This window comes from Stigmatopora nigra, chromosome 7 (assembly GCF_051989575.1).
Source record: "Stigmatopora nigra isolate UIUO_SnigA chromosome 7, RoL_Snig_1.1, whole genome shotgun sequence".
Classification (NCBI taxonomy): domain Eukaryota; kingdom Metazoa; phylum Chordata; class Actinopteri; order Syngnathiformes; family Syngnathidae; genus Stigmatopora; species Stigmatopora nigra.
The window spans coordinates 14,227,901-14,254,259 of NC_135514.1; the positions used below are offsets into that span (position 1 = coordinate 14,227,901).

The window sequence follows — 26,359 nt, forward strand, 5'->3', positions numbered from 1 at the left end:
TAGTAGTAGTAGTAGTAGTAGTAGTAGTAGTTATAGTAGTAGTAGTTATAGTAGTAGTAGTAGTATAGTAGTTAAAGTAGTAGTAGTAGTAGTAGTAGTAGTAGTAGTAGTAGTAGTAGTAGTAGTAGTAGTAGTTATAGTAGTAGTAGTAGTAGTAGTAGTAGTAGTAGTAGTAGTAGTAGTAGTAGTAGTAGTAGTAGTAGTAGTAGTAGTAGTAGTAGTAGTAGTAGTAGTAGTAGTAGTAGTAGTAGTAGTAGTAGTAGTAGTAGTAGTAGTAGTAGTAGTAGTAGTAGTAGTAGTAGTAGTAGTAGTAGTAGTAGTAGTAGTAGTAGTAGTAGTAGTAGTAGTAGTAGTAGTAGTAGTAGTAGTAGTAGTAGTAGTAGTAGTAGTAGTAGTAGTAGTAGTAGTAGTAGTAGTAGTAGTAGTAGTAGTAGTAGTAGTAGTAGTAGTAGTAGTAGTAGTAGTAGTAGTAGTAGTAGTAGTAGTAGTAGTAGTAGTAGTAGTAGTAGTAGTAGTAGTAGTAGTAGTAGTAGTAGTAGTAGTAGTAGTAGTAGTAGTAGTAGTAGTAGTAGTAGTAGTAGTAGTAGTAGTAGTAGTAGTAGTAGTAGTAGTAGTAGTAGTAGTAGTAGTAGTAGTAGTAGTAGTAGTAGTAGTAGTAGTAGTAGTAGTAGTTATAGTAGTAGTAGTAGTAGTAGTAATAATTGTCCTTATCCACTACAATTTTTACTTGATCCCCAAATTCACCTCAGTCCAACCATAATACTTAATCTTGCCTACAAATTCCAATTCATGAACGAATCCTAGAACCCAAACACCAACAAATCAGCCTTTTTACCTCTATATTTCCATCAGTTTCCATCCAAAATTAAATCCACACATCATCTCATCCACCACCTTTACATTTCCCCCATTCATCTCTTCCCCAAAAATCACCACCAAATCCAAAAACATAACGCCACCCCTTGCATTCATTTGCTTGTTTGTCTTTTCCCTTTCTCCTTTAATTTCCACAATGAATTGCTGGCGTTTGTCCCGCAAGGTCAACGCATCTATCACACTGTCGCCGTGCTCGTGTGGCATTAAAGATGCACTTTGAGATTTCTCATCTTCAAGGAAGCCAGCCCTTGAAGTTCTCAACATGGCTGTCAGCCTTCTAGCCTCGTCCTTCAAGTCTTCTTCAACGCTCGGCTGTCCCACCTCCCTCCCCCCGAAGTCCCCCACACCCGACCGACCTTGGCTCGCCCCAAAAAATCCAAGGCGTTCCGACCCGTTCTCCGCCTTCCCCTTGTCATCCCGTGACCCCGCCTACGTGGCGCTCTATTACTATGATAATGGAGGCTAATTGAATGGCCGAGGTGTAATGGAGAAGACAACACGGCCTACATTATGATAAGGAGCCTTACACGCTGACCCAGCGTTCCGGGTGACCACTCCCCAATCAGTTGGGCTTAGGGAAGGATAGACGTCCTTCTCGGACCCAGTTTTTTTTTTTCTTACAGCTTATAACTTTATCCCTGTTGTGTTGGCTGACCTTCTTTCAGTCACATCATGCAGTTTTTTATTTTTGTCCCATTTAAGTTTCTGTCTTGACGTCCACATTAGGGGAGGACTTAGCGGACAGGCAAGTCAAGCGGTTGCATAGGACGCCGGGCAAAAACAGGGTGCTCAGGGTTGCCAAAATGTACTCCAAAGAATGACAAATATTTGTCATTTAAATTGACAACCATTTGCAAGCCCATTTCAATTTGGTCATGCGAGTTTTGAATATTGCATATTTTGTGAAACTTGAGTGTAGAATTTAAAGTACTGTATTTTTTCGCATATACCCTGTATTTGTTGTTAAGAAAATGTGAATGAATCGAGGGTACGGCTTATATGCGCACACATTAGACCTGACATTCCCAAAGTTGACCAAGATAATGCTTAATAAAATTATTTTTGACGTCTATGAATTAATTTATTTTTAAATCATATCTTGCATAAAAAAACTAAAAAAAAACTCACTTACTTGAGAGAAATTTTCAAATTAAATGATTTTAATGCAATTTTAAAGGTACAGCTTAAACGCGAGAAAATACAGTAAGTTTATTTTATTTAACCTTATTATTGTTTCTATTAAATCATTTTATATCTATTTTATGTCAGCTTTTTTCTTCTGATCCAGTCTTATACATTCTTTACTTATTTGTTGCACATTGATATCTGCAAAAAAAAAAGAAACTATTTTGGGGTGGTGTGTATTTTTCCAAGTATTTTTTGCCACTAATAAACATGCATCCTTATTTAAGTTCTGCCTAGCAACAAATGTGTCGTGCTGTTGTGATACTTTTCTCTTTTTCGTTGTGCCTTCGTGTTTCTTCCCCTATGATTGCCATTGGATCTCACCTGGTGAGTCATGTGACTTTGTGAGTCTACCAATCGGATTGATCACATGACCTCCATCACTTCCTGGTTGATTTAGTTGACCATGTGTGTTGACTGAGGCTCCCGATTCAAACATTTTTTGCCTTTTTGTTGTTGTTTTGTATTCCTGTGATCGCATCCAAAACTTCATCTTGCTTGATAAGTAAGTTAATTTTGATTTAAAGTCTTTTGTTTCACTATTGAGGGTTTGATAGTTGTTTGTTTAAGGAGTTGTTCAATTCTAAAACGTTTTGTGAAAAACTGGGCGTGGCCACACTGGGAATGGCCATTTTGTGTAATGTATTGGGCATTGTTTGGTTTGTTGTTGTTTTTTGCAATTCTCGGGACTTTACTATAAACTGACACGTAAATCTGTCATTGGACAAAATGGTCTGGGTAAAATAGAAAGTATTTTAGAGCTAACATTTTTAGAGTAAAATATGGATGTCAGAAATGATGCCATGTGAGGCTAACTTAACTGCATTACCCATCATGCCTTTGGATGAGGAAGTCTGTAACATGTAAATTTGGGACTTCAAAACTGGTTCTTTTTTAGTAGTGTTTTATTTATTAAAGTAATATCTTGAGATATGATCTTAGTGTGTTCCGAGACCAAGCTCATATGTCAATATTTTTTTTATTTTAGACAACATTTTAGATTTTTACCTTTATATATTTTTATATTACTTATTTATTCTTTTTTTTAATTTGGGAAAAGTAGCACCACCAATTTAGTTGTAGGCAGTTGTGTATAATAATAATAATATTAAAGGCTTTTGATTTGATTTTTAAATATTTTTTACTCATATTTCAAATCAAATGTTCCCCATAGGAATGAACTACAGTATTTTCTCACATAAGCAGTATTTGTAACTAAAAAATGACGAGTGAATCAGGGGTATGGCTTATATGCGCACAAGACTTACAGCTCTGTTATACTATTTTTCACCTGTAGGTGTCGCCAAATTTACATTTACTATTTGTTGGTTATTTTCAGTTTTGCAGTAACAAAACAACCATTATTGGCTCAATTGCTAACTTCGCGCTGATATTAACTCTCATAATGTGTTTTTAATTGACATAGTATCTCAGAAATACCACGTGTAATGATTTTTTTAGAAAAATTCTCTTTAAAATAACGCATTTGTACTCCCTATTAAAACCATGAATCTGAAGGTAAAAAACCTTGAATCTTATAAGAGATAAATTGTAAAATTCAACCATTTTAAGCCAATTCTAAGGCTAAGGCTTATACATGGATGCGGCTAATATGCGAGTAAATATGATATGGAACCTTTTTTAAATAATTCAGCTTGAAATTAAAATAACAGCATTACATTTGCGCTTTTTCTAAAGCTATTTGCTTTGAGACAATATTAAATGTACGGCTTATATTCGAGAAAAAATACAAACTCACCCATTCCCGAATTTTGCTCTTATCTCAAATTGTTAGGACACTCTTATGTCAAGGTATTATAGTATTTTTGTCCAGTGTGTTGCTTTCAGTCAATTTTAAGTTTATGGCTTATATGCGAGAAAAAATACAAATTAACTCATTCCCAAATTTGCTCCGAATTTTGCTCTTATCTCAAATTGTTAGGACACTCTTATGTCAAGGTGTCACAGTATTTTTATTCAATGTGTTGCTTTCTGAAGACTTTTACATGTCAATCGACGGGATAAACAACAAATCGGAATTGGCCACTTTAGACCCCGCATTGTATATCCTGCTTTAGGGTCAGGGTGTGCAAACAAATGCAGCGTATAAGTAAGCGCTATAGGTGGTATTTGCAGTTGCGCCGTAGGCTCCACCGGGGCGCTTAATCGCCGACGTATAATGAAAAATGTAATGGCGATGAATCGTTGTTTTTTGGTGGTGGCGGGCGGGCGGGAAGTGAGCGGGCATTCATTTGCTCCCATTCCACAGGTTCCCCCCTTAATGTATTCAAGCGTGAAAGGTACTCCGTCAAACGTGGCGAGAACGCGGGTAGGGGGGGTGCCGGCACCCTCGCCATTTGCCTTCTTTGCATACATGGCCTTCTCTGATTGCCGTGTTTTGGGACAACGCGTCTCTAAACGCTAGGCTTTTTCTTCAATACGTCCGCGTTTTAAATATTCAGAAGGAAAATAAACAGTCGGCGGGGTAAAGGCGCGCAATAAGCAATCTGCCGGGGAATGGCGGAGAATGAAGGAAAATGCTGGAAGTTTCTAGGAGTTTTGGATGGAATATGAGTTTTTTTTTGTTTAGTTTTGGAGGGAATGGGGAAGCTTGTTTTGATTCTGTTTTTGTTGGGGACATTGGGAGGTTCGTTTTAATTGGTTAAATGGTTATAAAGGAGGGAATTTTTATTAAGATACTAAATGTTCTTTCCATGGACTAAAGCACTGGTGGGAAAGTGAAGGCCCGCGGGCCAAATCTGGCCCGTCGCATCATTTTTTGTGGTCCGGGAAAGTCAATAATGAGTGCTGGTTTTAGAATTAAATTATAATGAAGAGTATAGATGTATATTAGATTTATGGATTTTCTCCCTTTTAAATTAATAATTGTCATTTTTTAATCATTTTTTGGGGCTTTTTACTTCAAAAATAATTTTGTGAAATCTAAAAATATATTTTTAAAAAGCTAAAATAAACATTGTTTTAGATCGATAAAAACTGAAGATTCAGGGCTTTTAATCCAGTTCTTTTAATCCATTTATAAAAAATAAAAATTTAAAAATATTATATCTAAAATGGTCCGGCCCATGTGAAATCAAGTTGACGTTAGCGGCCCGCGAACCGTCCTGGGTATGACACCCTTAGCCTAAACCAACAAAGTTAAGAGGATTTTCTGGTCTTTGAAATTTGGTAGGAATCATAAAAAAATATTTTATAATAATTTTGAGGATTTAGGGTTAGGGTTAGGCCCAAAGTGATTCAAAACACAATCTTAATCCTGAAAAAAATTACTCATTCGGAGTATTTTTGATCAATAAAGTCATATTTTTTCTATAAAATACGTTTAATGAAGAAGTCTAACTCTTGTAAAATTACAGTTTTTCTAAAAGGAATATGATTGTTTTTAATATTAGCAAAGCCATTTTTGAATTAAACTTTCGATAAACACATTCGATTTCTTAACATATTGTTGACAGCCCAGTGGAAAGTGGTTAATGCGTCGGCCTCACATTTCTGCGGTCGAGGGTTCGATCCCAGATTAGATCCCTCTGTATACTCCGATTTCTTCTCAAATCCCAAAATCATGCATGCTATGCTAGCTACTTAAACACGGTAAATTCCCCTTAGTTACAAATAACTGTTCTCTCTTTAAGCCTAGCGATTGGCTGACCACCAATTCACCCTGCTACCCAAAATCATCTTACCTCTAGCACCCCCATAAACGTTGAAAATAACTAATAACATTGTTTTGTTATGATTTTTTGATCCGTAATCAACATTGAAACATAGCTGACAACACTAATAACATTATTTTTTATCGGCATCCCTCTTGCTCCTCCCCCTTTACCAACACCCGAATAATTCCCACTTGGACATTTCACTGTATTCTTCTGAACTGTCATAACCCCTCCCCCCCTACCACCTCCATTGGTGCAGCCCTCACCTTTTTACCACCCACCCTACCCCACTCTTTGTTGATATGAAACACAGCGGCCATGCATAAAACATGCCGTCGTCAACTTTTCCTTTAGCGTCGCTACGCTACAAAGTCTTTAAGTTTTTTTTCTTCTTCTTTGTACTCTTAAAACCCGCAGGACAACTTTTAGAAGTTGCCTCTTTGGGCTTTTTTTTCAAGCTTCCTCCATCTTTGTTGGTCATCCAATGAAAATGAATGGCATCCTGCCGTCTTCGCCTGGGTCAAGGTGGGCCACCATCACCACCACCCCCCAAAACGAAGACATTTTGCATCCCTTTCCCTCTTTTTTTTTCCACCTCCTCCTTCTTGTCTTCATCTAGTGTTTTTCACCCCTGCTGGGGGCCCGCTGGCGCCCCCCTGCCTCAAGCCCATATTGGATCTCAGTAGGCATTTTGTGCTTTTTAAACGAAGAGGCAAATCAAGAAGCCGGGGACCAATCAGAAGCCGGAGAAGGCGGGGAAAGGAGTAGCGGGGGAGCCGAAGCAATCGGGGAAAACACAAATACGGGAGTGGCTGGGCGCCTGGAGGGGGGGCTCATTTCAATATGGCGTCCTGTAGAGTGCCCCTGATGCAATGACCATGAGACCCCTAGCTTGGAGAGTCACTGGTCTGTGATAAATACCCCATTTTGCATCTTCCCCATCCTCTTCCGATTTCAAAATCCAATTGCAAGGGACCCCCCGTCTTCGTCCAATTGCATACGTGTTTTTTCACAGTCCGAACATTCAAATACTCGTATTTTGCTGCATAATAAGTTCTTTAAATGGAAGTAAGTATTGCCTACAGGACTGGTGGGGTTTTTTTGTGTATTGCCATGGGAAAAAGGACTAGAGAAAATTTGGACCTTGGATTTGTAGTGTAGTTTAATGACTTTTAGTCAGGCATATTTGGGACTACTTTTATGATCAATGCTTTTTACATACAATCATAATGTTGAGACCTGATTGACAGATTGTCACAAAATTTGGTGGAACCATTTATCATAGCAAATCGTACAAAAAAGTCTATTGGACCCATCCTCCAAACGGAAGGCAGAGTCGGCCATCTTGGTTTGCAAAAGCCCCTTCAAAGTGTCAATCAGCATAAATAATTATCTTCCAAGTTGACATTTTTCGCTTGATCTGATTAGATTATTGTGTCTGCTTATCATACTGGCCTGGGTTTTTTTTGTGCAAAATATTTGTCCTACTTTTATGACCAATGCTTTTCACATACAATCATAATGTTGAATTTTGGTGATTATTTGAACCCTGATTGACAGATTGCCACAAAACTTGGTGGAACCATTTATCATAGCAAATCGTACAAAAAAGTCCCCTGGACCCCTCCTCCAAATGGAACGAGAAGTCGGCCATCTTGGTTTTCAAAACACCGATGGTGCGTATTATTGAAAGAAACTCGAAACTTGGTGATTATTTGAACCCTGATTGACAGGTGGCCACAAAACTTGCTGAAACCATTTATTATAGCAAATTGTACAAAAAAGTCTCTTGGGCCCATCCTCCAAACGGAACGCAAAGTTGGCCATCTTGGTTTATAAACATCAATACATGTTATTGGAAGCTACTAGAAACTTGCTGATAATTTGAACCCTGATTGACATATCACCACAAAACTTGGTGGAACCATTTATCATAGCAAATCGTACAAAAAAGTCTCTTGAACCCCTCCTTCAAATAGAACGAAAAGTCGGCCATCTTGGTTTTCAAAAACCAATGCGTATTATTGGAAGCTACTCATAATTTGCTGATTATTTACTTGAAACTTGCTAATTATTTGAACCCTGATTGACCGCTAACCAAAAAATTTGGTGGAACCATTTATCATAGCAAATTGTACAAAAAAGTCTCCTGGACCCCTCCTCCAAACGGAACGGGACGTCAGCCATCTTGCTTTGCAAAAGCTGGTGCTTATTACTGGAAGCTACTAGAAACTTGCTGATTATTTGAACCTTGATTGACATATCACCACAAAATTTGGTGGAACCATTTCTCATTGCAAATCGTACAAAAAAGTCTCTTGAACCCCTCCTCCAAACGGAACGAGAAGGCGGCCATCTTGCTTTATAAAAATCGGTATGTGTTACTGAAGGCTACTAGAAACTGATTATTTGAACCCTGATTGAGATATCACCATAAAATTTCCAAACGGAAGTCAGCCATCTTGGTTTGCAAAACCCAATCAGCATCCCCCAAGTCGATATCTTTCCTTCGATCCCATTGGATCATCATGCAAGCTACTAGCAAGACCTTATCAGACGAAGGCGTCCAAGACATTGAAACACCAAGAACATCCATCAATTGGCCAACCATTGACGATAGATAGCTCCTCTTAACCTTGACTATTTGACATTTGTTTTAAACCGTGTCATCAATCAAAGCCGACGGCGTGATCGACTGATCTCCGAGCGTCTTTGCTTACTAATTCTTCCCGTTTTCTTCAAAAATAAAGACCCCTAGATCAAGAAGGGCTTATCAAGGTGGGATCCTTGTTCCACGGGGGGGTTCGCCTGAGATAAAACGGGGGTCTCCAATAAGGCTCGCTAAAATATTTATCCTCTCCCTTTCCCTTTCTTACTTACAGCTGAAATGCGACACACAAAAACCAGGCTCGACACTCATACACGGCTCCCTCAGCGAGCCTGCAGAGGGCCCTGAAATATTAATGCACAAAGTAAATTAAAGCTGCAACAAAAAGAAATGGGGAGGGCGGTAGGTGGGTGGATGGGGGGGGGGGGGGTCATATTCTCTCCACCCTTGTATATCTGAATGTCTGTTCTTTATGACTGCGTGAAATAGGGGGAGGCGGGGGTGCCGTAGATGAAGGGAAGCTGGGAGGAAGATGAAGCCAGAGGCGTGCTATAGCGTATACTTAAAAAGTTTCGTTGTATGGAGAAGGAATGAAACGTTGTTGGGCAGAGATTGGTCGCTGTTAATCGTTGCTGGTAGATGGGAGGGGCTAAATTTGATGTTTTTGGGGGGGGTTGATTTAGGGGAGGGGTTTTAAAGGGGATTTATTAAGGTTTTTTTGGGTGAGAAATTAAACAATGTGGCAATTTGTTTATTAGCGTTATAATTACTGATTTATTTATGTCTAAAATGTATTTTTATGTGTCTGTATTCTCCCTTAACCCAAATACGGGATGAATAAAGTAATCTAATCTAATTTAATGTCATAAAACCTGTTGAAAATGTAAATTCTTGGCAATCCGAATTTTTATTACCTATTTATTTATGTCTAGAATGTCATTTTCTGTGTCTGTATTCTCACCCTATTGCTACTCCTGAATACTGGACGTGTTCAAACTTGTGTTTTTGAGACATTTAATCCATCCCTTACGATAAACTTACTGTATTTTCACGACTATAAGGCCCCCCCTCAACTAATGACATTTTTTCCATATATAAGGCGCACTGTATTATAAGGCGCACTGTATTATAAGGCGCACTGTCAATTTGGGAGAAAATGTAAGACTGCTAAGTGCGCCTTATAGTGGTGAAAATATGGTAATTGCTATTGACTTCCAGGTATGAAGCACTCACTACACCACAGTCACCTCTAGAGCCAGCCATTGTTGATGTTTTGGATTTTTTGTATAAAATCTTGCAGTGGGGGAGGAGCTATATGATGGAAGAGTTTGTAAACTAAGATGGCTGATCTGCATATATAACAGTATTGTTTCAGTTCAGGCGTTTGTGTTTTTTTAATATCCGACAGTGGTGGTTTTTCGTTTTTGGTTTTCAGTTTTTTTTTCCATACATAAGGCGCACTGGATTATAAGGCGCACTGTCTATTTTGGAGAAAATTTAAGACTTAAGTGCGCCTTATAGTCGTGAAAATACAGTACTTGCCAAGTGACACGTATCTAAATATAAACCCAACTTGTGTAGAGTATTTGACAAAAAACAACTGAAAGTATAGTGGAAAAAGTTTGGGTATAAGAACTTTTAATTCAAAAGAGTGATATGTGCTCCATATCCACGTCTTGTCTCTCTCACTCACAGCTTGTTGGTGAAATTTTTCGTTTTTTTTTTCTTCTGACAGAACGGCATGTGGAGAGGATGCCGGTGACCTTTGAACCTTTGCACACTGACCCATGACACCATTCAATTTGACTGACAGCTTTAACACGAGAGGATGGAGGTAACATACACACACACACACACACACACACACACACACTTGTACTTGACTTGAGATGATTATGACTGTGCTCACACACACACACATAATTTATGATTTTTACATATTCATGGAAACACTTTCAGTTAATTCTTTAGTAGACTAAAAATGTTGATGAGTTATTGTTTGTAAAAATTCAGGTTTTGAAGGTAAGTGTATATTTTTTTAACAATTTTTGTGGGTAGCCATCATCAAAAAAAAGTATAATTTGTAGTATTTTTTTCTTTACTGGTGTTGACTTTAAAATCCGAGTAATTCATATTTAATGTCATTATTTTACACAATGAAAAAGCCAAAAAAATGCTAAAAATATACTAATATTACTGATTAGTCTGTAAAAAAGGACAATTTTGCATATTTTTTATTTTTTGCCGTTTAGTAATATATTTCAAAAAAATAATTTTGTGATTTTAAAACATAACCTACATTGCATGTGTACAGTTTATTTCAAAATTATGTACAACAAAACCCCTACATTTAAAATACGATTTGACACGTGTCAAAGTGGTGGCCCGGGGGCCAAATCTGGCCCGCTGCATCATTTTGTGTGGCCCAGGAAAGTAAATCATGAGTGGCGATTTTCTATTTATAGGATCAAATTAAAATGAAGAGTATAGATGTATATTAAATGTCCTGATTTTCCCCCTTTTAAATCAATAATTGTCACTTTTTAATCCATTTTCTGACCTTTTTAGTTCAAAAATCCTTTTGTAAAATCTAAAAATATATTTTAAAAAAACCTAAAATAAACATTGTTTTAGATCCATAAAAAAACTGAATATTCCGGGCTTTTAATCCAGTTCTTTTAATCCATTTATATAAAAAAAAATCAAAATATTATATCTAAAACGGTCCAGCCCACATGAAATCAAGTTGATGTTATAACCAACCAGAGTCTGACACCCTTGTATCAAGATAAGCTAAATATATAACATTTTTAACCTCCCGACCTCCACCAATAAACCCATTAACTCCCAATCAAAAAACCCAAAAAACATCCCCAAAAAACCTACCTCAATCCCTACATACTTATCTACCAAACCATTTCCCATATACTAATAATAATATAAATAACCCAACATACAAAACACACACAATCCCATCACATTTCTTCAAAAAACCCTTAATTCACCCGAACACCCGCATAACAAAAGAACTAAACTAGTCCTACTCCACCCTCTGACTCCTCCCATAAAATTGCCACCTGATCAAAAGCGGGACATTGATATGATCCATAAATCCTTCTCAAAACTCATTCTCTACTCCACACACACACACACACACATACACACACATACAAGGTAGTATACACTTTATCCCCACCATCAATTTCCACTTTCTGCATATGGCTGCTAGCTGCTTATGCATGTGCTGCAGAGCTGTACTTTATCAAAGGACCCGTCCTGGCTTGGGGCCATGCATTATTAAACACACACACACACACACACATCCACACTAAAAATCAGACCTTGTTTCAGGGCTTTTTTTGGCCGGACAGGTACACACACACACACACACACAAATACACACATACCATGTGACAGAGGGCATACTCTACTGGAAATACAGTCAATTAAGTGTGATTTACTGTATTTTCACAACTATAAGGCGCACTTAAAAGTTTTAAATTTTCTACAAAATAGACAGTGCGCCTTATAATACAGTGCGCCTTATATATGAAAAAAACTGAAACTCAAAAGCGAAAAACCACCACTGTCGGATATTAAAAAAACATACGGTACCGTATTTTCATGACTATAAGGCGCACTTAAGTCTTAACTTTTCTCCAAAATAGACAGTGCGCCTTATAATCCAGTGCGCCTTATATATGGAAAAAACTGAAAATCAAAAAACGAAAAACCACCACTGTCGGATATTAAAAAAACACAAACGCCTAAACTGAAACAATACAAAACAAATATGCAGATGCCATCTTAATTTAGAAAATCTTCCATCATATAGCTCCTCCCCCACTGCAAGATTTTATACAAAAATAATCCAAAACATCAACAATGGCTGGCTCTAGAGGTGACTGTGTAGTGAGTGGAAGTCAATAGCAATTACCGTATTTTCACCACCATAAGGCGCACTTAAAAGTCTTACATTTTCTCCAAAATAGACAGTGCGCCTTATAATACAGTGCGCCTTATAATACAGTGCGCCTTATAATACAGTGCAACAAGTATAAAAAGTCTTAAATTTTCTCCAAAGTTGACATCAGATTAAATTTATCCATCCCATATTTGGGAAATTTTACTTGACGTTTTAGGTACATTGCTTGCTTACCCACTATATTTATATAGTGAAAAGGCAACATTAGCAATCGGCGATTACGTTTTTGAATCCGGATTACAGCCAAAATGGCTAAAACAAGATTAGTTTTTCCAAAAAAACTTAGTTTAAAACAATCGTACACAATTTGAAATGATAAAAATAAACGTATAAATTGACAAGTATGAAGTAGTACTCTTTTCAGATGTAGCAGATCTTCTCTGGAGGTTCCCACTTCCCCCACCCACCCCAAAAAAAACCACTCGGTCGGTCGGTATCCTTTGGAACACACGCACGAACTGGTAGACGTTCCGGCTTGTCTGTGCGTCGAGGCTGGCTGCTCACCAGGGTAATATTCGCTGTCACTCTACAGAAAGTGAACTTGACAAATTGAGCCTCAAATACGCGCTAGGCTGAGCTTTGGAGCTGAACTACTTTTTTTTTTTTCAGTCAAAATCACTCCTGGTTTGTCTATGAAATACACTATGAAATGTATTCTTTTTTTATGTATCAAATGGTGTCATGTACGATATACTGGCAGATCTCGGCCATGAAATGATTGCATCGGGAACAATGGATTGGCGTCTTGTAGCAGGTTTTTTTGGGGGGTTCGTTTTTTTGTTGTTGTGGTGGTAGGTTTTTTAATATAGTTGAGATTCTAGATATGAAAGAAATTCAGGTTAGGAAACCAAATTCTCCCAAAAAGTAAACACGCCTGAAACGTAAATACACTTCCTCAATTTTTTATTTTGAATGTGTATATATATTTGTATATCTATGTATATATGTGTATAAATGTGTGTATATGTGTAAATGTGTGTATAAATGTGTATATGTGTATTTGTGTATATATGTGTATGCATGTGTGTATGTATATATGTTTGTATATGTGTATATTTGTGTCTATGTATGTGTATATTTGTGTATATACATGTGTATATGTGTATATCTGTCTATATGTATGTGCATATTTGTGTATATGTATGTGTATATACTTGTGTACATGTGTATATTTGTGTATATACATGTTTATATGTGTATATTTGTGTATATACATGTGTATATGTGTATATTCGTGTATACATGTGTATGTGTGTATATTTGTGCGTATACATGTGTGTGTGTATTTGTGTATATACACACGTGAATATTTGTATATGTACATGTGTACATTTGTATATTTGTGTATATACATGTGTACATTTATATATTTGTATATGTACATGTGTACATTTGTATATTTGTGTATATACATGTGTACATTTATATATTTGTATATGTACATGTGTACATTTGTATATTTGTGTATATACATGTGTACATTTATATATTTGTATATGTACATGTGTACATTTATAAATTTGTGTGTGTGTATATATATATATATATAATATATATATATATATATATATATATATATATATATATATATATATATATATATATATATATATATATATATATATATATATATATATATATATATATATATATATATATATATATATATATATATATATATATATATATATATATATATATATATATATATATATATATATATATATATATATATATATATATATATATATATATATATATATATATATATATATATATATATATATATATATATATATATATATATATATATATATATATATATATATATATATATATATATATATATATATATTTCATATACATGTGTGCATATATATACACAAATGTGTGTGTATGTATATTATTTATTTATTTAGTCTGACAGGTGCCTCCATCTTTGCAGGTGTGAGAGTTTAGTAGAGGCAAGCATCTGTTAACTCACCCCCTCATTCACCTCTCGCACTTTTACTGTCTAGAAAACACTCACTTGTGGGAAGTCCCATAAGCGTGAGTGTGTGTGAGTGAGTGTGTGTGTGTGTGTCTGTAGTAAACGCCGACACGCTTGGCAGTTGTCTGAGGGCGACTCTTGTGATGTTGGAGAGCGTCCAAAGTTTGCAGCGTAGTAATTGGAAGTTGATTTATGGCCAGCAATGTGTCATTTTTACATTGGACGGAATGGAATGTTATGCAACTGAAGGAAGGAATTTGTAAGTAAATCTTGATTGTAAAGATGAGCGGCTGTCACAGGGTAATTCACCTTTTAGACCCCCTTTTTTTTTACTCATTCTTAAGCTTTTTGGGAGCACAAAGACACAAATGACCAATCACTCATCGCTAGAAACAAATTAGCATACAATTGGCAATCGAACCCTCGACCCCAGCACTGTGAGGCCAACGTTTAACCACTTCACTACCGTGCCGCCAACAATATGTTAAAATATCGAATATTTATACAATTTGTTGAACTGATTTTTATATTTTAACAATTTTCTCGCATATAGGCTGTCCATATTTGTCGCTAAAAAAATGACTGAATCGAGGGTGCGGCTTATATGCGCATAAATTAGGTGTATTTTAAAATAGAGCAAATATAAACAGATAAAATGCTAAATTAAATTGATTTTGATGTCTATGAATGAAATTCAAGAACAAAAATATAGCATAACTTGCATAAAACGTTAAAAAAAAACACTTATGCTCGCTCAGGGTGCCGCCATCTTACCTAGGGATGGCAAACTAGACATTTCCTTACTCACTTCCTGGTTGTACTGCTCACATGACTTCATTTTTGAATGTATCTAACACATTAGCACTCCCTATTAATTAAAACCATGAATATGGGGCTAAAAATTGTGAATCAGGGGCGGCTTATACGAGGGAAATTGTCAAATTCAACGATTTTAAGGGTGCGGCTTATACGCAGATGCGACTTATATGCGAAAAAATGCGGTATTTGCTTTTTATTTTTAGAATGACTTCACAAACGGAAAGACCAGTAAAAGCTACCGTATTTTCACGACTATAAGGCGCACCCTCAATGAATGACATTTTTCCCATATATAAGGCGCACTGTCTATTTTGGAGAAAATTTTAGACTTTCAAGTGCGCCTTATAGTGTTGAAAATAGGGTAATTGCCATTGACTTCCAGGTATGAATCACTCACTCACTACTTTACAGTCACCTCTAGAGCCAGCCATTGTTGATGTTTTTTTTGTATAAATTCTTGCAGTTGGGGAGGAGCTATATGATGGAAGATTTTGCAAAACTAAGATGGCATCTGCATATATAACAGTAATGTTTCAGTTCAGGCGTTTGTGGTTTTTTAATATCCCACAGTGGTGGTTTTTGGTTTTCTATTTTTTCCATATATAAGGCGCACTGGACTATAAGGCGCACTGTCTATTTTGGAGAAAATTTAAGACTTTTAAGTGCGCCTTATAGTCGTGAAAATACGATACCTTGGGCTAGCCAACTTCCGATGCTAAAATCTATGATCTAGCGGTTGTGTGGTTGCTTCTGAAGCACAGTTATTTGTCATTGACCCCCCACAAAGGACAGTGTCTCTGCACTCCTGTCACACAGTTGTTATTTTGTACGTCATTACAAAGTGGGGGTTGGAACACATGAATATTTAAGAGCTCGCCAAGCGCCTTAACGGGAAGTGTCGGGAGTGCCGATGAGCTTATATTGTCAGCCTTCAACTTTGACCCCGCCCAGAGAAGCGGAATAACACGGCGACCGCTCTATTCTTCACCCGGCGTGTCCGTCACGCCTCAAGCCGGCCGTTCCAAATGAAGAGGCGATGGTCGAAATTCATGTCCGAAGTAGGAGAATTCATGTATATTCAAGCGGGACGCCATTTTCAAAGAGAAACGGCGGACATGTCCAAATACAGATTTTTGAGGAGGTCACGCCCCCAAAACCAGGCGTTCTCTCGGTGAGACGAAAGCGGCGGCGAGAGGAGTTGATATGAATCTCTTGGCGCTCTTTATCAAACCGCATCGGCCGTGTAGTGATGAAGTACTTTAGACGGCTTTGGCGGAATATTCGTGTTCGTAAAGTTCACCGGGGGTTGAGATTTTATATTCTTTTATTGTCTGTAGAGTCAGACTTGAGACGAGGGTGGGATTGTGGTATCAAAGCCAATGAGAAGTTTTGGAACGCCACGCTTTGCATTATTTTGTGAGACATGCTTTTCAATATACCCAATTTTCCACACTATAAGTCTCGCACCAGAGTATAAGACAGACCCACCATGTTTGTTTTGTGTAGAAGGCACGGGTGGCCCGGTTAGTGCGTCGGCCGCACGGTTCTGAGGTCAAGGGTTCCATCCCAGGTGGGTCCTCAATCTGTGGAGTTTGCATGGCCGGGCTGTAGTAGTAGTCATAGTCATAGTTATAGTAGTAGTTGGGGCAGTAGTAGTGGTAGTCGTAGCAGTGGTAGTAGTAGTAATGTTGTAGCAGCAGTAGTAGTAGTCATTCACTCGATGGAGCTGTAGTGCTAGTAGGAGTTGTAATAGTAGTCCTAGTGGTAGTAGTAGTGATAGTAGTAGCCATAGTAGTAGTCCTAGTTGTTATAGTAGTGATAGTAGTAGTCGTAGTAGTAGTCCTAGTTGTAATAGTAATGATAGTAGGAGGCATAGTAGTAGTAGTCCTAGATATAATAGTAGTGACAGTAGTAGTCGTAGTAGTAGTCCTAGTTGTAATAGTAGTGATAGTAGTAGGCATAGTAGTAGTAGTCCTAGATATAATAGTAGTGATAGTAGTAGTCCTAGTTGTAGTAGTAGTCATAGTAGTAGTAGTAGTAGTAGTGGCAGTATTAGTAGTCATAGTCATAGTAGTGGTGGCAGTATTAGTAGTGATAGTCATAGTAGTAGTAGTAGTGGCAGTATTAGTAGTGATAGTCATAGTAGTGGTAGTAGTGGCAGTATTAGTAGTGATAGTCATAGTAGTAGTAGTAGTGGCAGTATTAGTAGTGATAGTCATAGTAGTAGTAGTAGTGGCAGTATTAGTAGTGATAGTAGTAGTAGCAGTGGCAGTATTAGTAGTGATAGTAGTAGTAGTAGTAGCAGTGGCAGTATTAGTAGTGACAATAGTAATAGTCGTAGTAGTAGTGGCAATAGTAGTAGTCATCATAGTGACAATAGTAGTAGTCGTAGCAGTAGTGGCAATAGTAGTAGTCATCGTAGTGATAGTGCTATCTGTAGTAGTAGTAGTAGTAGTGGCAGTAGTAGAGGTCGTAGTGGCAATAGTAGTTGTAATGGTGGTAGTAGTAGTAGTAGTCAGGAGCTGTGTTTTACATCCATTTGATGGAGCTGTAGTAGTGTTTAAGTTAAAGAGGTACCACTGTACTCTTCTATCACTTAATTAGTGTGTAAAATTCCTGATAGTGCGACTTGAATAAATGCCTGTCTGAAGTTAAAAGGAAATGATGTATTAGTGGGAGCCACGGGCCGAGTCATCACTGCCAGTCATGCTATAGCGTAAGTGAATTATCACGATATCACGCCCATGTAATGAAGGCTTGCGCAGCACTAACAGTTGTCTCTCGCACCCCCGAGGGAAAGGATTGCCAATTGAGCAATTATGACCAGCTCAATTACTGCCATCATATTATGATAGCTAATCCAAGTGCACGGCGCGGCGGGTGCGCCGCGTCGCCGTTCGAGAAGCCCCTCCCCCTCCGTCTCCGCTGTCACGGAGGTGAGAAAGCGCCGCCAAGTCGACAAATGTGTCAATCCGGCTGGGTTCCCCGTCGCCGTCTTCCTTCGTCTCTGGGACGAATGTCTTAATTGTTCTGTGGATTTTTTGGAGCGTTCCTAATGTGGCGAAGACAATTTTTTTAAAGATACAGTCAGACAGCTAGCATGATTGTGACTTATAACCCCCCGAGGTGGGAAAGAGGGAACTGAACATCTGTTGTTGGGAAACTTGGGTATTTTTTGGCATCCCTTGTTTGATGTCATCATGTTGGGGGGGTGCAGTTTTCTCAAATTAATAAAACAAGGAGGGCTTTAAAATGTAAGTTACAGGAATTTGGGGGGTTGACTTGTGCCTGTGTGGGTTTTATTTGGGTATTTCTTTGTGTGGCAGACACTTTAGGACTGTAATGCGTTATAGTTGGAGTCCCGTGTGTCATGTCTACTTCTGTGGAATTTATGTTTACTTGATTTACTATACTTATTTATTTAATTTTGGGTTGTTGTTTTTTTTATGAACTGGTGGGCTTTTTTGTATTTGTCTTTTTTGGGGTATTTGGGGTTTGGGTATGTGGGGGTTGTGTTGGGGGTATTTGGGGTTTGGGTTGTGGGTATTTGGGGGTTGTGTTGGGGGTATTTGGGGGTTGTGTTGGGGGTATTTGGGGTATGGGTTGTGGGTATTTGGGGTTTGGGTTGTGGGTATTTGGGGTTTGGGTTGTGGGGATTTGGGGATTGAGTTGTGGGTATTTAGGGTTTGGGTTGTGGGTATTTGGGGATTAAGTTGTGGGTATTTGGGGTTTGGGTTGTAGGTATTTGGGGTTTGGGTTGTGGGTATTTGGCGTTTAGTTTTGGGTATTTGGGGTTTAGTTTTGGGTATTTTGGGGTTTAGTTTTGGCTATTTGCTGTTTAGTTTGGGGTATTTGGGGTTTAGTTTTGGGTATTTGGGGTTTAGTTTTGGGTATTTGGGGTTTAGTTTTGGGTATTTGGGGTTTAGTTTTGGGTATTTGGGGTTTAGTTTTGGGTATTTGGGGTTTAGTTTTGGGTATTTGGGGTTTAGTTTTGGGTATTTGAGCATTGGGTTGTGGGTATTTGGGGGTTGGGTTGTAGGAATTTGGGGTTTGGGTTGTGAGTATTTGGGCTTTGGGTTGTGAGTATTTGGGCTTTAGGTTGTTAGGTTGTTTGTTATTTTAAGTAATGCAATTTGGTTATTTGTGGTTTGGATTGTAGTTTTTTGCTGTGTGGGTACTTGGGCTTTGTGTTGTAGGATTTGGGGATTGGGTCTTGGGTATTTTGGGTTTGCCTTGCGGGTATTGCGGGAGTTTATGTTTTGGGCATTTGAAGTTATGTGACAATGAGTATTTTGGCTTTGACCAATTTACATTTTTGCATTCGTTTTTTAAAAAGTGATTGGTATTGGTGTTCATGTTGTGGCAATTTACATTGCTGTTTTTTTCCCCTTTTTCTAAGCATTTGAACTCTAGAGTTCACCCAACAATTCTCGTCCACCATAGCAAACACTCCACAAGAGTACTAATCTAGTTTTGAATTGATTCCGTGTGTAAGTGCGTGATGTCCAGTGCTGATTCTGCACGGGTGTAAACTACTCAGTCACTTTCAACCAAGAAGTGCTGAGAGCCACTCGCCATACTGTACTACAAATTGTACTCCAAACAAATTTGCATGTCAAAATTAAAAATCAATGTGATTCTACTCCTCTTTTAATAGCCAATCTCCTTAGAAAAAAATCTCTTGGGTACCGATTTACATTTTGGTAAATTTCTGGGTGGCGATTTTTGACTAAGTACATAAAAATACACAAAATTATACTGTTTACTTTCACTATACTAACATTAGAGTAATTGATTCATAAATGAATCACCTTATATTGTTATATTTACTTAAGTTTCAGTTATAAAACAATAAAAACTTCATGAAATCTATTTTTTATTTTTTTGCTTAATGGCCGCCACTACTTGACTTTCCCTAAAGCGTTGACCGGCAGGTGCCGTTGGTCAAAAAATAGATCTCATACATCTTAAGTCAAGCGAGTGGAAATAATGTAGCCACCACTTAGGGAGCACTGTGTCATGGTCAATTGTCCTGTAAAAAAAAAAAATGGTGTCTGCGGGTTTGGGGGACGCTTATTGATTTTTCATTTTGTCGGGGTAAGCAAGCATGGCACGGCTCGGCCGCGGGTGCAATGAGGCAAACGCAATGTGCCACATTTACCCGGCAGCTTGTCAACAGTCGAGACGGAAAAATAATAACAAGGAATTTTTTAACCTTAGAATTTGGGGTTTTCTTGGATATATTGTTTTCTTTTCTTTTTTTTGGCTGATTTTACTATATTTGTACGCATTTCTAACATATTTGTTGCTAAAAAAGTAATGACTAACTTGAGGGTGCGGCTTATATGCGCATAAATTAGATTTGATATGAAAAAACTGCAAAAATCGGCTGATACGGTAATTTATTTCAAAATAGAGAAAAGATAAACGTATAAAACGCTAAGTGAAATTGATTTTGATGTCTAGGAATGAAATTCGAGAAAAAAAATTATTGTATCTTGCATAAAATTCAAGAAAAACAATAATTGTATCTTGTATAAAAATTCAAGAAAAAAAATTAATTGTATCTTGCATAAAAATTCAAGAAAAGAATGATTTTATTTGCAAAAAAATCAAAAAAAAATAATTGTATCTTGCATAAAAATTTAAGAATTTTTTATTGTACATTGCATAAAAATTCTAGCAAAAAAATTAATTGTATCTTGCATAAAAATTCAAGAAAAGAATGATTTTATTTGCAAAAAAATCAAAAAAAAATAATTGTATCTTGCATAAAAATTTAAGAATTTTTTATTGTACATTGCATAAAAATTCTAGCAAAAAAATTAATTGTATCTTGCATAAAAATTCAAGAAAAAAAATAATTGTATCGTGCATATAAATTCTAGCAAAAAAATAATTGTATCTTGCATAAAAATTCAAGAATTTTTTTATAGTACCTTGCATAACAATTCTAGCAAAAAAATTAATTATCTTGCATAAAATTCTAGCAAAAAATTAATGGTATTTTGCATAAAAATTCAAGCCAAAAATTTATTTATATCTTGCATAAAAATTCAAGAAAAAAATTAACTGTATCTTCATATTTAATTTACTGTATCTAAATATTTTTAGATTTTACAAAATGATTTTTGAACTAAAAACACTGAAAAAAAAGATTAAAAAATGACAATTATTGATTTAAAAGGGGTAAAATCAGGAAATTTAATATACATCTATACTTTTCATTTTAATTTTATCCTAAAAAAGAAAGTCGGCACTCATGATTTACTTCCCCGGACCACACAAAATGATCTAGCGTGCCAGATTTGGCCCTCGGGCCGCCACTTTGACACTTACCCTATTAAAACCATGAATATGGAGGTGAAAATTGTGAATCAGGGTGCGACTTATACACGAGAAACTACAAAATTCAACGATTTCAAGCCAAACAAAATACAGCAGTTGCCATTGAAAATTCTATCAAATGTATTTATTGAACTGATCCGATTTTCTCCCCAAAAAACCCGAACCAAACCTTCTTCATCACCCTCCTCTACCTCTCTCCAAAAAAGCAAAAACGGCAAATTGTAAAAAAAAAAAAAAAAAACAGCTGAGGGTGTAAATAATTCATGCAGTCAATATGACTTTTTTATGTAAATTCAGTGCATTAACCCTCTATTATAATGATGGACGACAGATAAGGGCTGATGTTTCCTTGGTACGAGTTAATGGATGACCATCATAAATTCCCCGCACATTTTATTGTGTTGCCGGGGAAAATTGTGCCTGCAGGCAACGTTGTTTACTTTTATGTCGGGGAGGCGGAGAAAACAGGGGGGGTTTGAATCCCGCTGTCGTCAAAAAGAGGAAGCGGAGTACGAAAATAGTAAAAAATAATAATAATAATAATACAATAATAATGGTGGTGGTGCTTGGACATTGGTTATAGTTTCTCCTCGGAGAGCGTTTCTTGCAATTACCGTATTTTCATGACTATAAGGCGCAATTAAAAGTCTGACATTTTCTCCAAAATAGACAGTGAGCCTTATAATCCAGTGCGCCTTATATATGGAAAAAATATGAAAATCAAAAAACGAAAAACCACCACTGTCGGATTTAAAAAAAAAACACAAATGCCTGAACTGAATACACAATACTGTTAAATATGCAGATGCCATCTTAGTTTACAAAATCTGCCATCATATAGCTCCTCCCCACGGCAAGATTTTATTCAAAAAAATCCAAAACATCAACAATGGCTGGCTCTAGAGGTGACTGTAGTGAGTGCTTCATACCTGGAAGTCAATAGCAATTATCTCATTTTCATGACTATAAGGCGCACTTAAAAGTCTTACATTTTCTCCAAAATAGACAGTGCGCCTTATAATACAATGCGCCTTATAATACAGTGCGCCTTATAGTCGTGAAAATACGGTAAATGCTATTGACTTTCAGGTATTAAGCACTCACTACTTTACAGTCACCTCTAGAGCCAGCCATTGTTGATGTTTTGGATTTTTTTTGTATAAAATCTTGCAGTGGGGGAGGAGCTATATGATGGAAGATGTTGTAAACTAAGATGGCATCTGCATATTTAACAGTATTGTTTCACTTCAGGCGTTTGTGTTTTTTTAATATCCGACAATGGTGGTTTTTCATTTTTGGTTTTCTGTTTTTTTCCATATATAAGGCGCACTGGATTATAAGGCGCACTGTCTCTTTTGGAGAAAATTTAAGACTTGAGTGCGTCTTATACTCGTGAAAATACGGTACCGTATTTTCACAACAATAAGGCACACTTAAAAGTCGTACATTTTCTCCAAAATAGACAGTGTGCCTTATATTACAGTGCGCCTTATAATCCAGTGCGCCTTATATATGAAAAAAATGTCATTCATTGAGGGTGCGCCTTATAGTCGTGAAAATACGGCACTCACCGCTGAATTTGGAGATTTGTGGAGGTAAAGAGGCGTCATTTTCCATCACGCTCTCCCGCCACGATCCCTCGCCGGCCCACCGCGTTTGTACTCGTCGGCAGATCAAAACGCATACGCGATCAAGCCGTTATCACTCGAAATACTTTTCTTGTGAACTTCTCTCCTCTATTGAAGCGCCGTTTGGCCCGTCCGTCATCCCTTGGCCGCCGCCACCCCTCCCCCGATTTTTTTTTTGCCCTGTAGGCTACCCTCAGGCCTCCTCAAGTCAACACCCTAACTCCTTGGTCTTCCCTCCTCCATCTTTGATTCATCTTGTAATATCAGCGGCCTAATTAATGAAAAAGCCGTCTCGTGTGACTTGTTTTTTGGGAGATTTTAGTATGCTAAAACCTCCATTTTTTTTTTTTTTTGGAAAGCAAAAACCCCCTAACCCACCCCGTCAAGCCCCTCCCCCCCTGCTGTGAGGTTTTCTCATTTTCAGCAGTTCGAAACTGATGTGATTTTGACAGTCCGTCATGTTTTTTTTTTTTTTAAAGAAACATACCGTTAAAGGATTAGATGGCTGTCCATCCATTTTCTTTTGGAGCTTGTCCTCATTAAGGTCATGGGGCGCTGGAGCTTAACTTACTTCTAGCTGGACTGGTCGCCGCTAGCTTAATCCAAGTGTAAAGTTTGATGTTTATTTAAACTGGGAGGGTTGGTTGGGATTTGGTGCCATTGGTGGTGGTGGGTGTCCAATTTATTTGGGCTGGGAGAGGTGAATTTATGTTAGTTATTGAGTCAATGAGGTATTTTTTTGGATAAATGGTCAATCAGTTTAAGATGCAGGACTGTTAAATTTATGTGTAATTGCAACAAACAGTATTTGTATTTTTAGGTTGCAAAAGTGCATTTTATGAGATTTTTTAGCTGAATTCTAATGACATTTTTAGGAAGAAATTGCTCAACAAATACAATAAAAATGCTTAGCCGTATAATGAACAAAGTTGACACCATTGTGACCATAGTGAGGATAAGAGAAAATGAATTAATCAGTTTTTTAAATGGTAATTTTTGCTGTTTTAGCTTTTTTGTTTGTTTCTGTGATTCTAGATTGATAGGCATTCTTGTATTGTGACTCTTAAGGGGCGTGGCAACATTATTAAATGTGGGCGGGGCATGTAGGCGAAACATTTTCACTTTTTTTGGAACTTGAAAATTTCGTAAGTAGAGGTGTACTTTAGATGTAAATTCTCTCCAATTTGTTCCAACAAGTAAATCCTTTAAAATTGGTAAAAGTGTCACAATTTTGTATGAAAATGTGATTAAATGCTCAGAAATGTGCTAAAGTTTTTATAAGGAAATTATTTTAAAAATGATAAAGCATGTGAAATAAAAAGTACCCTGCGGCCGTTTTACTCGGAGACGTAATACCCATGTTTTCCCACTATTTTGTTTCACCAACTAAACCCTTTAAAATCGATCAAAGTCGCAATTTTGTATCAAAAATGTGAGTAAATACACTGAAATTCGAGAAAAAATATAAGGAAATTCTTTTTAAAAAAACACAAAGCATGTGAAAATGTACCCTGTGGCAGTAACACCCATGTTTGCCCACTTTTGAGCCAAAATCCGTCCACTTTGTAGTACATTTTATCCATTTACGTGTGCCTTATTTGTGTGTGAGTGAAAATTTGTGCTACATTACTTACATTTGTTTGGTTTTTATTAGCTTTAATAAGGTTAATACAAAATAATTTTACGGATAAGGACATTTATTTACTTTTTTAGGGATTTCGTAACTATTTCATGTAAATCTATCAAAAAAAATCGTAACTTGAAACCTTCATACCTAGAAGCATTTGTAAGTAGAGGCAAAACTACAGTCTGAAAATACTAACACAAGTAAACGCACAGATGTGCACTCCATAGCAGATGGCGCCAACCAGCTGTTTCTACAAAAAACACTCCTAGCCACATTCACAATGTCAACACACATGACCCATGCTAGCAAAGCGCTATCTCGCTAGCTCACCTGCCCCATTCACCATCCCCACAGACGCTAAAGTCACATGACCAAAAAAAAAGCTTCCGGCTAAGTGGGTCAAGTAGGCGTTTAAAGTCATATACATTACCCCGCGTATGTAGCGTCGTGCTAAACGCGCCATGCTAATTACCCAGCCAGCTGCCTGGTGCCACATCCCATAATAGCTCTGGCCTGGCGTCCTGGGAGACTCTTTCCCCGCTCGCCTATTGCTAATTTCTCAATTTATTCGGCACATTTACTCTCGTTTTTTTAGCATGTTTAACCTTTAGCGTGCGCTAATGCACACCTTTGTCAAATGTGGATTGAAATGGCGCCTGGCTAATGATTGAATTAGCATTCGCTATGTTGATTCTAATGAATAAAAAGGGTAGTGGTGAGGGAATTGGTTGATTATTATCATGTACATGAGGAATTGACAAAGACAATGAATAGGATTGGATTGAATTGGATAACTTTATTTGTACTGTATTCGGAAAAATTACATTGTAGCAGTAGCATATCTGTTAACTTGTACGTTTTCCATGTATTTCATGCGTTTTTTTACCATTTTAAATCATGTACACCGTACACCGACTTTTGTACAGTGAAATATATAAATAAATGAAAAAAAATCGCCAATATTTTCATGAAAAACGATCTCAAAAAGACCGTTTTGGCTGAAATCTAATGCGCCTTATAGTCGTGAAAATACAGTACTTTGTTTTTTTTTTAGGATTTTTTTGTTTTCTGCGTGGAGGCCACTATTGGTTGAAGTACTATTGTTTACTCAATATATTTTTTTGCATTTCTCAGTGTCAGTACAGATTTTGTTGTTTTTCAGCCTTATTCTATTTCAAACTTGACTGTAGAAGCTAAATACCGTATTTTCCATATATAAGGCGCACCACATTATAAGGCGCACCCTCAACGAATGGCACATTTTTTTCCATATATAAGGTGCATTGGATCATAAGGCACCCTGTCTATTTTGGAGAAAATTTAAGACTTAAGTGCGCCTTATAGTCTTGAAAATACAGTACGTTTTTGTTTTTTGGGTTTTTTTTTGTTTTTATTTTGCGTGGAGGCCACTATTGGTTGAAGTACTATTGTTTACTCAATATATTTTTTTGCATTTATCAGTGTCAGTACAGATTTTGTTGTTTTCCAGCCTTATTCTATTTCAAACTTGACTGTAGAAACTAAATACCGTATTTTCCATATATAAGGCGCACCCTCAATGAATGGCACATTTAATTTTTTTCCCATATATAAGACGCACTGGATTATAAGGCGCC

At 37.1% G+C, this 26,359-nt stretch overlaps 1 protein-coding gene across 3 annotated transcripts in view; it reads left to right on the forward strand.

Moving 5' to 3' along the window:
• The window catches only part of LOC144199320 (uncharacterized), a 68,078-nt gene that overhangs the window by 16,778 nt on the left and 24,941 nt on the right, over positions 1–26,359 (forward strand). For 2 of the 3 annotated variants that reach the window (XM_077720863.1, XM_077720865.1), the window contains exons 1-2: positions 2,418–2,566; positions 10,082–10,180. In XM_077720863.1, coding sequence (XP_077576989.1) covers positions 10,134–10,180 — 47 coding nt within the window. In that variant the 5' untranslated portion in view covers positions 2,418–2,566; positions 10,082–10,133. Of the gene's footprint in view, positions 1–2,417; positions 2,567–10,081; positions 10,181–26,359 lie in introns of those variants that run through there. The other variant, XM_077720864.1, reaches the window with a different exon arrangement.